This window comes from Podarcis muralis, chromosome 3, assembly GCF_964188315.1.
Source record: "Podarcis muralis chromosome 3, rPodMur119.hap1.1, whole genome shotgun sequence".
Taxonomy (NCBI): Eukaryota; Metazoa; Chordata; class Lepidosauria; order Squamata; family Lacertidae; genus Podarcis; species Podarcis muralis.
Genome location: NC_135657.1, coordinates 23,592,403 through 23,607,005, shown reverse-complemented (window position 1 = coordinate 23,607,005; position 14,603 = coordinate 23,592,403). Strand labels below are relative to the sequence as shown.

General features: G+C 41.3%; 1 protein-coding gene across 10 annotated transcripts in view; it reads left to right on the top strand.

The window, feature by feature from the left end:
* The window catches only part of EML4 (EMAP like 4), a 158,653-nt gene that overhangs the window by 104,772 nt on the left and 39,278 nt on the right, over positions 1 to 14,603 (top strand). For 5 of the 10 annotated variants that reach the window (XM_028724780.2, XM_028724776.2, XM_077925548.1 and 2 more), the window contains 3 exons: positions 3,817 to 3,945; positions 5,050 to 5,075; positions 5,952 to 5,984. In XM_028724780.2, coding sequence (XP_028580613.2) covers positions 3,817 to 3,945; positions 5,050 to 5,075; positions 5,952 to 5,984 — 188 coding nt within the window. The remainder of the gene's footprint in view (positions 1 to 3,816; positions 3,946 to 5,049; positions 5,076 to 5,951; positions 5,985 to 14,603) is intronic. The other 5 variants (XM_077925549.1, XM_077925545.1, XM_028724779.2 and 2 more) reach the window with 3 other exon arrangements.

The window sequence follows — 14,603 nt, the reverse complement described above, 5'->3', positions numbered from 1 at the left end:
CTCAGTGGCATTTGGCCACTCAACTGAATTCTTCATTTAATGAGGATGTGGAGGGCAAGAGCTGACACATCAGGGAGGCAATCATGGTGCAAACATACTGGCCGAGCCCATCCAGAGCTCCCACTGGTACATAGGCATTATGCCTGCCTTCCAGCTGCCTTGGCCCTCTGCATCCTAGTAAGAAGCCGCAATGCAGTCCCACCAGCCACTGCTGCCACCTACTCTGACTGTATCAGCCTCTACCCAACCACCCTTGATACAACCGATTTTCTTGTAAACGCGGTAGAGACACTTTCAGTTTAATGAGCTTGAGCCCAGCATTCACGTCTATGACCATAACAGAAATCTGCAACGATTACATTTGGATCTAAATGCGTTCCATAGTTTCTGTAAACATATCTAACTAATACTTTGTGCTGCCTGTGCGTGATGGCATACTAATAGCTCTCGGGTCTGCTTGGTATAGTTTGCAAACTTTAATTTTGGCTCCTTGTTTCTCATACAGCTGTTCAGTGTGTTGCTTTGCCTTCTTTTTCAGTCTCTGCATGGGTGCACAGTGGCCCCTTCCTCTGTTCACCAACAATATCCAGTTCTTTACACCTAGATTAACTGTATGCCTCCTTCTGGCAACTCTGGCAACCAAGTCGGTGCCCAACATATTGCTCTGCTTTCCTTTGGACCACACTAGCGAGGCTGAGAAGGGGGATCTTGTTATCTGGGACCTCCATGCACACTGCCCAGGCTTGCGCCTTGGAGAACTCCCTTGCATCTCAAGCAATTACATTAAGTTTTAGGCTGCAACCCATTGAGGTAATTAATATAAATATCACACATAAACACCTGCCTTAAACCAGAAAATAGAACAAAGACCATTCATTAATTGAGCAACAGCGCTGCCTGTAACAAAACCACCCACGATTTTTCTACGTGTGTGTAAAACAGCCTTTAAGTGCTGCATCAGGGTGGTACTGGATGCTATTGCACACCTCTAAACCAAGCAGCATAAGAAAGTGAGTTCTCTGCACAGGACTGTTCAATGGACAGATGGGATATAAATTCCTGTCTGAAGTCTCTGCCAGTACCTGCACCATTCCGCACAGGGTGCTGGGAGAACAGGGACAATGCAGAGGCACCCCTAGACCAGTGCACTGGGCTTTTGTTATCCCTTTTTCATCAGTTTACAAATTCAGATGTTGCTTGCTGCTGTACAAACACGGGGAGTTTCTTACACCAACCGGGTCAGACTGTCCAGTCCAGTATCTGGTTCTCCAGGCAGAGGTCCTTCAGAGTCTTAGACAGAAGTCTTTCTCATCACCTGCTTCCAGACTCTTTTGGCTGGAGATATCAGGGATTGAACCCGAGATTTTCTGCAGGCAGAGCATGTGATCTATCGCTGAGCAGTGGGTTCTCAGTAAGGTTAGGGCAGAGTGCAGAAACAACAAGCAGCGCCCACAGTGCACTTGTAGTTCTGGGGCACAAACCTCTCTGGAAGAGAACAATAAAGCTGGGAAAGAATGAACTGCTATGTCCTTGGAATAAAAATTCTCAGTGCTTCAGAGCAATAACTATATAAACTGAATATAAACAGAAACAGACTGTACAACCTGAAAAAGGACAATGCATGTACTTTTCTAAACCAAGAAAAACTTTAACAAAAAATATACATAAAAGATAAAAACGAAACAATAATCCTTTCGCAAATGAAAGTAGCAGTTGGAACGGTCTCCGAAATTATTCAAATACAGTGGTTGTTGTTATTCTATCTTGCCGTTCTTTTTCAAGAGAGAGAAACCCCATAGCAGGTCACGACTATTAAACCTTACCTTCAGAATATATCAAATTTTAGTACCCTAAAATAACTCCAGAATTGGATAATTGAATCCAGTTCAGTTGGATAATTGAATCAAATACCAGCTGCCTGACCATCTCCTTCGTTGCTGCGTACACACCATAAATTTAAAACACACAATTTTCCTGCCAAAGAATCCTGGGAACTGTAGTTCATTAAAGGTGCTGGGAATTGCAGCTCTGAGAGGAGCAAATTGAGTTCCCAAGATTATGTGAGGGAATAAGTGTGCTTTAAGTGTATGGTGTGTATACGGCCAGTATTGTCTCATAGGCTCTCAGGGGCCTTAAGCAAAGTTCTGTTCCATTAATTGCTACCCAGTCGTGTTAATTAAAGATGCCAGGCATTGGAATCTGGGACCTTCCAAACGCAAAGGAATATGGTCCGTTACTGAGAGCAGCGCCAGATAAATAACCCTTAAAATCTCTTGCTAAAATCAGACTTAAATTCTTTACACAGAACAACCAACCACACCAGCAGTTAAGAGTTGTCGGAAAACATACAATAAGAGTTACATGAATTAAAGCAGAAATTCTAAAATTCATTTAACTTGGTGGAAGGTGCTTCAAGATCAAGGGGGGGGGGGGAATAACTTTAACTCTCCCTTAACAAAGGATTTCAAGAAGATGGTTGCATCAGTCATACTTCCAAAAGGGGGAGTGGGGAGAGATTCCAGAAATTCTTACTTCAAAGTTAATTCAATTATTATAAACTTTCCTACACTGCTTGGCTCCTAAGACACATAAGCAGAATTCCTCTCACTATACTGGTCTTTCCTGCCCCTTCCTTCTCATTGCATCATTCTGCATTCCTTGAAAAGCCCGTGTTGAAGGTCTGAGGACCCCCAGCAGCGTGAGATGGGGCCCTGCAGGCTTCAGCATAAAAGAGGGTATCTTGCGTGAGTGGAAATGTCTGCTTATGCCAGAGCACCTTTGAACTGAAGCCTTTGTATACCTGTGACTCTTTCTGCATATGCATACCTGCTGGGACGCTGCAGCCGCATATCATTTCCCGGCACCTGGACACATAGCAAAGTAGATAAACTTGTAATTGCTACACATCCGGCTTGTGTGTTTTTCCTCTAAATGGCAATGCTTCCTGCGTAGGAAAAGCATAGTGTTTGATATAGCCCCAACTAATGCATGTTTAAGTCTTTCATAAACTCTTTCTCTGTTATCTTGCACAAACTTAAAGTGGACTTTGGTCTGTTCTCCTGTCTGGCATTTGGCTGTACGAAGGCATTTGTTCTTGGGTTTAGCATATTAATCTGCCAAAGCATAAAGAAATGTCTGTGTGCACTTTTCCCCCCTAATGTTTGACTTCCTAACTTTTTTGTCACTTTCCCCCCTTTTTAGCTTCTGAAGGCCTTGCAGAAATAAACTTGCCGTTGGTAGCTTTCGCATACCATCCTTCCGGAAATTGTTTTAACTGGATAAGTTGCTAGGCTGTCTATTGGGCAACTGTGGAATTGTGATGTGAACTAGCATCTTCCCCTATAACCGTCCTGAATCTAAAACCAAACCAAATTAGAAGCATGCTTTTAATAAATCTGCATTTGCAGCGTTTTGAATTGCAGATGGTGCATTGGATGATCAGACTACTCATCCATGAAAGCCTTTGTTAGATTTAGCATGAATAATAATAATAATAATAATAATAGATGCAGATTGCAAAGTATGAGAAAGCATAGCGCATACTTTTTTAAAATGGCATTTACATTGCACTTGACAGTGTTCCAACATTATACTGATTAGGTTTAAAGTTGCCCTTTTGACGGTTTTCAAACATCCATTTAGATCGCTTTCTCTTATCCTTATTTCTGGGGTCTTCTGGATTTGCTTGAAGGATGTCCTGGCCTGGCCTCTCTTTCATCTGCTGCTGCTTGAGCTGCTGTGTTTCCAGCACGAATTGTTACGTGGCATCATTCACTCCTGCTTTAACATCGGACATAAAATGTGCTTGTTTTCTAGTGTAAAGAGATCATCAACACTTGAAAAATCACACAGTGCATGGGAAAGTTCAGAAGAGAGTCGTAATAAACTAATGAGGGCAACCTCTGCCTCCAAATTGATATCAAAAAGTGGCAAGAATGCAGACAAGTAAGTGCTTGATTCAGTGCCGAACATTTTCTCCTGAGTTAATGCTAAAGTTCTGTAAAATGTGTATTATATCATTGTGTGGTCCTTCACCCTGATTTATGGTAACTCCTGTCGTTCTTCGATACACAACTGATGCTCCTGAACATTAGAATTTCCCGCTTTTCCAGTTCGTGTGTTACATTGAATGAGTATACAATCAGAGTATACAAACCCTGTGGGCACAAATAGTTAAGCTATACACTCATACAGTTACTCACATGTAGCATTCAGTGAGTGCACAATCTGTACACAAGCGTTTGAGCTGCATACTGTTTCACTCAAAAACTTGTGCATTTGTAGAGACAGCTTGCACCAGTGTTCAGTGCAATGTATGAACAAAGCTCAAACAATGCAGCTCTATCTGTTGGGTGAAGCGCTGCATGCATTGCAGCCTTCTACAATAAATAAATAAATAGATGATAGATAGATGATAGATGATAGATAGATAGATAGATAGATAGATGATAGATAGATAGATAGATAGATAGATAGATAGATAGATAGATGATAGATAGTTGGAACTGAGTATTCCCCCCCACCCTAAATACCTGGCTTGGAATAATCAGCTCTTTATTGGATTAGTATTGCTTAACTGGATATTTTAGCTTGAATTCCACAATACACCAGGTTACTTTAAGAAGATAAATTTATTTAATTAGAGCTTTTAGACGTGTTATGTAATTGTAAAATGCCATTTTGAAAAATGTGTTTTATCCATCTTTCGGATAGAGGGTGACTATGTAATTCTACTCACTATAGTTAGGTGTCTGTTCCAAAGCTTTCTTTCCCAACATAGTTTCATAACATGAACAACTTTGGGGCAAAATTCCCAAAAAAAACTCAACAACTTCAATCCTAAAAAAAGGCAACAACTTTACAACTTTGTCGGCCCTCACACATGTCCACTTCATCAAATCTGGCCCTCTTTGGAAAAAGTTTGGGCACTCTTGACTAGGCACTCAAACTAACATTTAATAACATCTTTTATTTTCAAGTTAATGTTTATCTATCTATCTATCTATATAAATATATATATATTAATTGAACCTGCATTTCTCTCCCTAGACACAAAGATGTCATCGTCAGCCAAGGTAATTGGAAACATTTGTTTTTGAGTAGACCTTTACTCAAGGTCAGCTTGTTGCTTCTGCTAAGACTGATAAATCTATTTCTATGTCCAGTTCAGATAACTATAATAAATCTACAAGTTGAGTCATGTTTTAATATGATGATTAGGGCTTGCTTCAAAGTACAGTGGTACTTCAGGTTACAGACGCTTCAGGTTACAGACTCCACTAACCCAGAAATAGTACCTCGGGTTAAGAACTTTGCTTCACGATGAGAACAGAAATCGTGCGGTGGCAGTGGGAGGCCCCATTAGCTAAAGTGGTGCTTCAGGTTAAGAACTGTTTCAGGTTAAGAACGGACCTCCAGAACAAATTAAGTTATTAACCCGAGTTACCACTGTATACTGCATTCAGCGGCATTTCTCTATTGGCTCCAGACCTATAAAGATGAAAAGAGTATCCGTTTCTCAGAGAAACTTTGCATGCATGAAGCTCCACCTGCTTATAAGTGGTTTTCCATTTAAGCTGCTCCACATTCACATTCCTTTGTGGGTTTGTATCTGCTGCCTTCATGCTTATAAACCAGCGAGGCTTCTCACATGTCCAAACACTCTGTAGAGCGCACATAATTCACACGAGGCTCTGGATCAGAGCGAGAAACTCCCAAGCACTCTTGAAATTGGCTTGGTCTCAGCAAAGAGGATTCTGCCTCTTGTGAATGTTGTATGCTATTCATTTTTTAAAAAAACAAACAAAAAACAGGAAAATCTGCAATGCGTATATGATGTGCTATATCTGTTTCCCATGTGCATTTTAAAAATACTAGATTGGGTTTGAATGGTAGACTTCACCCAAGGCAGGAGACACCTGTAAGCTGTTTTATTTCTGTCCCATAACCAGCAAAAATGTCAACTCGAGAAAAGAACAGCCAAGGTAAGGATTAAAATTATGCAAGCTGGTTGCTTTCCTAGTTAAATGCTTTTTTGATCTTTTATTTGGCTTTTTAGTCTCCCAAAGCACATGGGTTCAACCTATTCAATTTCAGTAGAAACCTATTCCTGTATTTTTTACCTAAATAATGCAATACTGTAATTAAGAAGCATCATATCCCTCCCCCCCAACCCACACCCTCAAAATCTAAAATGTTAATTGATATATGCTTAATTTCCTCTTTCCGAGAATGGACATGATATACATGTACATTAAACATTATCCAGGCCATTGTCTTCTAACAGTATCCTGAAATGCCAACTAAAAGATCCCTTTTTACCCTCGGTATTCTGGGTTACAAATTGTGTACTATGCAGTCAAATAACAGAAAATATCCTCCTTTGGTAACAATTAAAAAAAAAAAGATTAAAGTTTGTTTCTGTCAGTAAATTCTGTCTGGCTGCTGCTGGCTTGTTGAAAGAGAGAGAGAAAACAGTGTATGTATCGTTACTGTCTGCTAAGAATATTATTCCTGATTGAGAATGACTGGCTTTGATCTGCAAATGTCACTGAAGCATGAAGCTTGAAACCTGGAGCATGTTGGCTCATGTGCATGTCATATAGAGCATAGCCATTGCATTTTTTTAAAAAAAATAATCACACACACAAATTCTATTCTTTATGCTTTCCACAAATCTGTAGTCTGCACAATTCCCTGCTGGAAGAAATCTGGGGGTTCCTTTCCCTGTACTCGGATCACTTGCTTGCCTTGTAGCAGCTATCTGTTCTATTCCGCAATTGTGTCATTTGTTTGCTTCTGCATTCCTCTTGTGGCACACTGTATGTAGATTATGATGATATGTAGGGTATATGGTATGTAGGAGAGCATAGACCTTAATGAGCTTGTGGGTTTCCCTATTCCTAGAACTCAGGACCATGTTTGGGTCCAATCTTACTGACTTACTCATTTGAACAAACAAACAAAAATTCAAAATGGGGATAATAGAGTACACAAAAGGTCTGAGCAGGTGCTGATGGGACTGTTTCTGTTAGATCTTGCTTTTTCAGTCTTGTATTACTTAACTGTGTGCTTAATATCTTAATTAATGTTGTTGGTTAGCTGGTTTGGATGCAGATGTGAGTAGCAGTTGAACGCAAGGTGTCTCGTCTGATTTTCTTACGTAACGACTGATACGTTTCAAACGGCAAGATGTTGAGAAGGAAAAAAGTGCGATTGTGAAACTGAAAGGCTATGACTTTTGGTAATTGACATATTATCCCCGTTGGAGCTTTCTCCGGTAGTCTTTTGACTTTATAATGCCCTTCAGGCATTTTCCTAATCTTGCTGGTGTAGTTGAGAAATCATATTGGACGAAGCTGTAAATTCTCATTCCATTGTGAAACCCAGCTTTGGAGCTCTGAATGTTGTGTGTGGAGGTTAACTACCTGCCTTTTTCTTGCACCTCAAATGCGTAACACTTACAATGGCATCAGCAGTCATGCACTGGAGTCCCCTTTGTCAGATGTCTGAACTAATGGGGCGCTGTCTCTGTGTTGCAGTGAAGTGATAGACTATGGTTATCTTAATGGGAACGAACCTACATGATTCTTGCATTCGTGTGCTTCCCTTTACTTGTTACTTCTGGTTCGTCTATGTTCTTTTGAAACAAGGCAGCTTCCTAAGTCAAGATTTGAAATTGGTTTCAATAAACCGTAAATAAGACTGACCTCAGTTTGCCCAAAGTGGGACATAAAATTATTTGCTCGGAATCTGTTGTCTCCAAGGTTTTTCTTTACCTGATGACAACCAGAGATCGAACATGGAACCTTTTCCCCAAAAGCAATGCATGCCCCTTCTCCTACTGACCAGAAGTTTCTAAGCTATGGCCCTTCCCCTTGGTGACCTGAAAGTTTCTGTTCTCATAAAAAAATCAAAAATCAAATCAAAATGAGATTCCAGAATAGAACTGATGAATTAGAACTTGTCAACAAGCATTATTTCTGTTTGTTTAGGCCTTCATTACATATCTTTAGGTGCCAGTCAAAAATGTTTGTCTGTAACCAGAGCTTCGTTTAATCAGCCAATCCATGGCCTTTTATATGTGTTTTGTAGGAGGCGAGTTATTGGTTTGTTTTCATTATGTATTATGTGTCCTCATTTTGTAGTTTTATGTTGTGATCTTCGGATGAAGGGCATTATACATGTTTAATAAATAACGTAATTACTATTTCCTCTCCTACCAGTCGTGCTAGAATAAATTACAAATTACTGATATTGCAAGTGGTCATTGTGCCAGTTGTGTACACATTTAAGGTTTGCATGAGTTATAGGCTAGCTGGTGGTTTTATTTTATTTTATTGCTGTTTGGCCCTGCTGTCTACTTTCTCTCATTGCACCTGTATATAAATGTACTTGCCAACTGAGGATATCTGATGAAGTGGACTCTGGTCATGAAAGCTTATGCCAACCTTCTTGCATTTGGGGGTGGTTTACATACAGCCTCACACATCCAACTATAACAAGTTCAACTGTGGGCACTATAAACACATATGTAGATGGGAATCTTATCATTACTCATGTTTCCTGATGCCCTCCCACTGTGTTGAGTCCAAGCCACTCGGCAGCTCTGAATTCCTTCTAGTTTTTCAGGAGTCTCTGGTCTTCAGAAATAACAGCAGTTACAAAGGGGCAATTGCATTCTTTCCTCCGTGGCGTCTGCTGTCCTTTTGTAATTGTCGCCTTCAAATTCAGAAGATCGTTTAAAACATTTCTTCTGTTTAAATAAAAGAATTCATCATGCCCATTGCATGCCCATGGGGGCACCCTTCCCTTTAAACCACTTCAACTCTCTCAGCAGCTATAGCCAAGTGTACGTGCATTTTTTAAAAAGCGTACAAATTCCTTGAAACTAACATCTAGAACATGCCGTGACTTTTAGAATCTGTTCTAACGGTTTAATAAATTTTCTGCCATGTTTGGCTTTAGATCAAGGATGCAGTTGTGTGCCAGTACCTATTTTAAGGACTTTGCTTTTAACTTGGCTGCACGTGAAATACAGCCTTTATGCTTGGCTGCCGGTGGCAGCAGGTCTCTACATGCAGATGCCTTCAGCAATAATGGTGGAAATGAGATACAGGATTACATGCTTAAGTACCTGATTTGAATGTATGAAATTATGAGGCCCACCCCCTCCCTAAAGCTGGGTTTCTTCTTGAAGCACTTTGCAGTTTGTACATAGAGCTTTTTTAATGTAGGGAATTTATTTATTTTTGTTCCTTAAAACCAACAGAATAAATTGAAGGAAGGGTTTTTCTGACCTCTTATAATTCCTCACGTTGCAATTTACCTTCCTAGTGCAGAATGGTTCTAAAAGAGCTCTAAAAATTAAGACCATGTGTTAAGATACATTACTGCCTTTGGATTTCTTTTAATTTTAAAAATAGCACCTTGAAAGTGGCCATAGAATAGAGGTGATGAACATCTCTGGGTCTCTTACTCCGCATCTAACTTACTCCACATTGCAAAGATGCGTATCTCATCTCTTACTTCGTTGCATTGCTGCATTTATTTTTTCCACCTCGAGTTGCAGCAAGGAAACATTGGAGACAACTCTGCAATTATTGTAGAAGGAAAACCTCCTGCAGAAAAGGCTGCCAAATCATATAAGTGCTACTACAACACCACAGATTAGTGCTGTTGTTTTTCCAAAGTGAAAAGAAGACCATTGGATCAGAATTTTAAACAATAGGATCTCTTTCCTTAGGAAAATAAGAGTTGGTCTCAACATGGCCTTAAATCATATAGGGACTGCTTGGAATTGCCTCTATGTGACGGCTTTCCCCCACTGCAGTATGTAGAAGCATTTCCATTTTGTACTGCTGAACTGTGTGGAGTGTTTGGATATGAGTGATGTGTGTTGCTGACATGCATACCTCATGATGCCCAAGTACGTTATGGCAACTGGCTCACATCTGTTAACAGCAGCGGCAGAACTAAACCACTGAATGGTCCATTTCAAACTATCATTGCATTAGCAGCTGAATCACCATGGAAAACACCAGCCTTCCCACTCCCCCCTTGAACATGACACCAATAAGAAACTGCGAAAGATTCTTCCTGATTGCTCTAATTATGCTATGGTATCGAGCTTTTGGTTTACACAACTTTTCTGCAAGCAGCAACAAGAGAAAACCTCCATGTCTTGGTTTCATGGGACGAAGAATTCTGTGTACATGGATGTAATGGCATGCAATCCATTTAATATGCATAAAACAGGAGTGGGCAACCTGTGGCCCTTCCATAAGCCCCAGCCAGCTGTTGCAGCTCACCAACATCAGAAGGACCAGGCTTCCTCAGCCTCGGCCCTCCAGATGTTTTTGGCCTACAACTCCAATGATCCTTAGCTAGCAGGACCAGTGGTCAGAGATGGTGGTAATTGTAGTCTCAAAACATCAGGAGGGCCGAGGTTGAGGAAGCCTGAGAAGGACCATAGGCTTCCCATCTCTGCTATGAAAGGTATCATCTTGAAGCAATTCAGGGCAGGTTTTTTATTACAAACATTCCATATGCTGCATTTACAGAGCTTCATACAAAGGTTGTGGCTCCCACCAACTGGATGATGACATTTAAAATTAAACCAGTGTCTCCTTCCTCTTACAAGGATGCTTTGGGTGTTTTGTTTTGTTTTTCATTTTGGTTCTATTTGTTCTCAAACGAGGCCTTTTGCTTTCTTATTTGGACGGAAAAGGGCAGGGGACAAGAGGGTATAGGAAGTATGCTTGAGGTACACATGAAATACTTCATCTTATTATATCCTTAAAAGCCCACAGTTAAACAGTTTGGGAGGGGACCAATAAAGTTGAGTTTGATGTTCTAGAACATGGCAATTAAGCTAATATAAATTAAAAGGGAGTTCAACTGCTGCTTTTCCTAGCTTGTATTTACAGGAATTTGTCCCTGGGCAACAACCTTCTGTTTGGTAAAAATGCTTTTGTTGATACGCCGCCATTATCTGTACAGTTTCCAAAAAAAAGTTTTGCATTAATGCTATAATTGCCCTGTGGGCTTGTATACCTAAGAGAACGTTTTGTGGTGTTGGATTTCAAAAAGAGAAACAAGGATGTGTGTGAGAGGCTTTACCGCCCCCATGTAAGGTCAATCAAAATTTGTTTATACAGACTTTTTAATTTAAAAAGGTCTGAAAATGTGCTCAGTGAGTTCTCCGAAGTTTGTGTAGCCTACCAGAAGAAAACAATGCTGCTTTGGTTTTCCTGTTATTTCTTTGGGGTGAGGAAACAGGAGAGATGCTTGGTGTCTTTTGTCAGTGCTATTTATAACCTGAACTTCCACAGCACCACACTTGAACCTCCTGTTTCTCTCGTGGCACTTCTGAGTTCACTTAGGGCAATAATTGCATTTCATTTATTTCGGTCAATAACCAGTTGAGAAGGAGAGAAGAAAACAAAATACATAAGACACAGTATGGTACATTAAGTACAATATTAAATATAGAATTTAAAAGCAGTGTAAAATATCAAAACACTAGGAAATATAAAATAATTACCGTGAGGGGGGAAAGGTTGATGTGCATTATAATGAGTGAAATAAGTATTTGATCCCCTATCAACCAGCCAGATGTCAAGGCTACCTGGTATCTTCACTGTATGTAACAAGATGAGATTAGAAGCACCTGCTGTAAGGGAGAGATCTTATCTGTAATCCCAGCTAGTTAACAGTACCTGTACAAAAGACACCTGTCAACAGAAACAATCCAGTAGATTCCAAAACAGCCACCATGACCAAGACCAAAGAGCTGTCCAAGGATGTCAGGGACAAGACTGTAGACCTGCACAAGGCTGGACTGGGCTACAAGACTATTGCCAAGCAGCTTGGTGAGAAGGTGACAACAGTTGGTGCAATAATTCGCAAATGGAAGAAACACAAAATAACTGTCAATCTCCCTCGATCTGGGGCTCCATGCAAAATCTCATCTCGTGGAGTTGCAATGATCATGAGAACGGCGATGAAGCAGCCCAGAACTACACAGGGGGCAATTGTCAATGATCTCAGGGCAGCTGGGACCATAGTCACCATGAAAACAGTTGGTAACACACTACGTCGTGAAGGACTGAGATCTTGTAGAGCCTGCAAGATCCCCTTGCTCAAGACAGCACAGGTACAGGCCCGTCCGCAGTTTGCCAGTGCACATCTGAATGACCCAGAGGAGAACTGGGTGAAAGCGCTGTAGTCCGATGAGACCAAAATCGAGCTCTTTGGCATCAACTCAACTCGCTGTGTTTGGAGGAGGAGGAATGCTGCCTATGACTCCAAGAACACCATCCCCACTGTCAAACATGGAGGGGGACATAATATGCTTTGGGGGTGTTTTTCTGCTAAGGGGACAGGACACCTTCACCGCATCGAAGGGATGATGGACAGGACCATGTATCATCAAATCTTGGATGAGCACCTCCTTCCCTCAGCCAGGGCACTGAAAATGGGTCAAGGATGGGTATTCCAGCATGACAATCACCCAAAACACACGGCCAAGGCAAAAAAGGAATGGCTCAAGAAGAAGCACATTAAGGTCCTGGAGTGGCCTAGCCAGTTTCCAGACCTTAATCCCATTGAAAATCTGTGGAGGGAGCTGAAGGTTCGAGTAGCTACACATCAGCCTCGAAATTTTACTGACTTGGAGAGGATCTGCAAAGAGGAGTGGGATGAAATACCTCCTGAGATGTGTGCAAACCTGGTGGCCACCTACAAGAAACGTCTGACCTCTGTATTTGCCACCAAGGGTTTTGCCACCAAGTACTAAGTCATCTTTTGCAGAGGGATCAAATACTTATTTCACTCATTATAATGCACATAAATCTCTGACTTTTGTCTTCTGGGTTTCTGGGGTTTTTCCTGTTGTTATTCTGTCTCTCACAGCTACAATAAAGCTACCATTAAAATTATGGACTGGTCATTTCTTCGTCAGAAGGCAAACGGGCAAATTTAGCAGGGGATCAAATACTTCCCCCCCCCTCACTGTATATTAAAATGATGAGTGACAACTTAAGTGTTAATAATTTTAAAATTAGGACAAGATCACGCTCTGACAAGCTATGGCTACCACACAAAAACTAGCTTCCTTGGCAGTAATCTGAGCAGACCGGTCAGCCAAAAGATAATCAATATAAAACACTTGAATCAGCCTCCATAATCCTTTGATCTTCAAAAGTTGTTGGACTACAGTTCCCATTATCCCTGGCTGTTGGCCATACTAGGTGGGGATGATGGGGGCTGTAGTGCAACAACCTCTGGGGACCCAGAGTTGCAGCAAGGCTGCCTTAGGCAATAGAAAGGTGATCCCACCCCTTGAAAAATATTGATTTATGCAGATTTAATAAACCTTGAATAGAATAAAACTATAATCCCTTTAAGTCAGTGACAGCCGTAGTTAGCTTTAAGTGAACGTTTATCCCTCTGATGATAATGTTGAGATGCGTAAAAGTTCCCCCTTGGTAGGTATTACAATAAAAAACCCGAAGAAGAATAAAGCTTGCTCTTCAGAGTTTAATTGGGATGAGGTGTATATATTATTTACCGCATAGGCCTTACCTCTCATTTTAATAACATAGTTTCTTAATAGACTTGGCCTTACCTCTCTCTCCTATGAAATACTTTCTTTTTAGGCTCTAAAATGTAATGGCCTCTGTTTGTGGTGTCATTCACACTGCAGGCTGCATACGTCTTGACTTTTTCAGTGTGTCTAATCCATGGGTGGGACGCGCGGGTGGCGCTGTGGGTTAAACCACAGAGCCTAGGACTTGCCGATCAGAAGGTCGGCAGTTCGAATCCCCACGACGGGGTGAGCTCCCGTTGCTCGGTCCCTGCTCCTGCCAACCTAGCAGTTCGAAAGCACGTCAAAGTGCAAGTAGATAAATAGGTACCACTCCGGCGGGAAGGTAAACGGTGTTTCCGTGCGGTGCTCTGGTTCGCCAGAAGCGGCGTAGTTCGCCAATCGTCTTCTAAATCCGGCCCACGGTCAGTCCAGGAATCAGCGTGTTTTTACATGAGTAGAATGTGTCCTTTTATTTAAAATGCATCTCTGGGTTATTTGTGGGGCATAGGAATTCGTTCATTTTTATTTTTCTTCAAAATATAGTCCAGCCGCCCACAAGGTCTGAGGGACAGTGGACCAGCCCCCTGCTGAAAAAGTTTGCTGACCCCTAATCTATCTTTTCCATTCAACGTGCAGTGGGTGGGGGTGAATAATCTCAAAGTGGAGACAGTCTTGTGCTCAACCGCAAAGGAAGTAAATTTTCTATATGGCCAGAGCCCAAAGTTGGAAAAAGGTAATGGGGTGGTTATGCCAACCTGAAAAGCAGTGGGATGGCATCTCACCCACCAGGCACGGCTTAATGTGCCTCTTCCTGAACCTGTACAAATTGGTCCTTGCTCCCTGCTACTTGCACATTTTGCTTTTTCTGAAGTTGTGCCTTGGGCTGGAAGAAGAGAGGTTCCAATCTCGCTATCCTTAGAAATTTTAGGAGTGGCCACGTAGAACTGTTAAATGAATAGCAAGTGAATGGAGAAGTGGGGAGAAGCAGCAAATGTTTACAAAGACTCAGTGC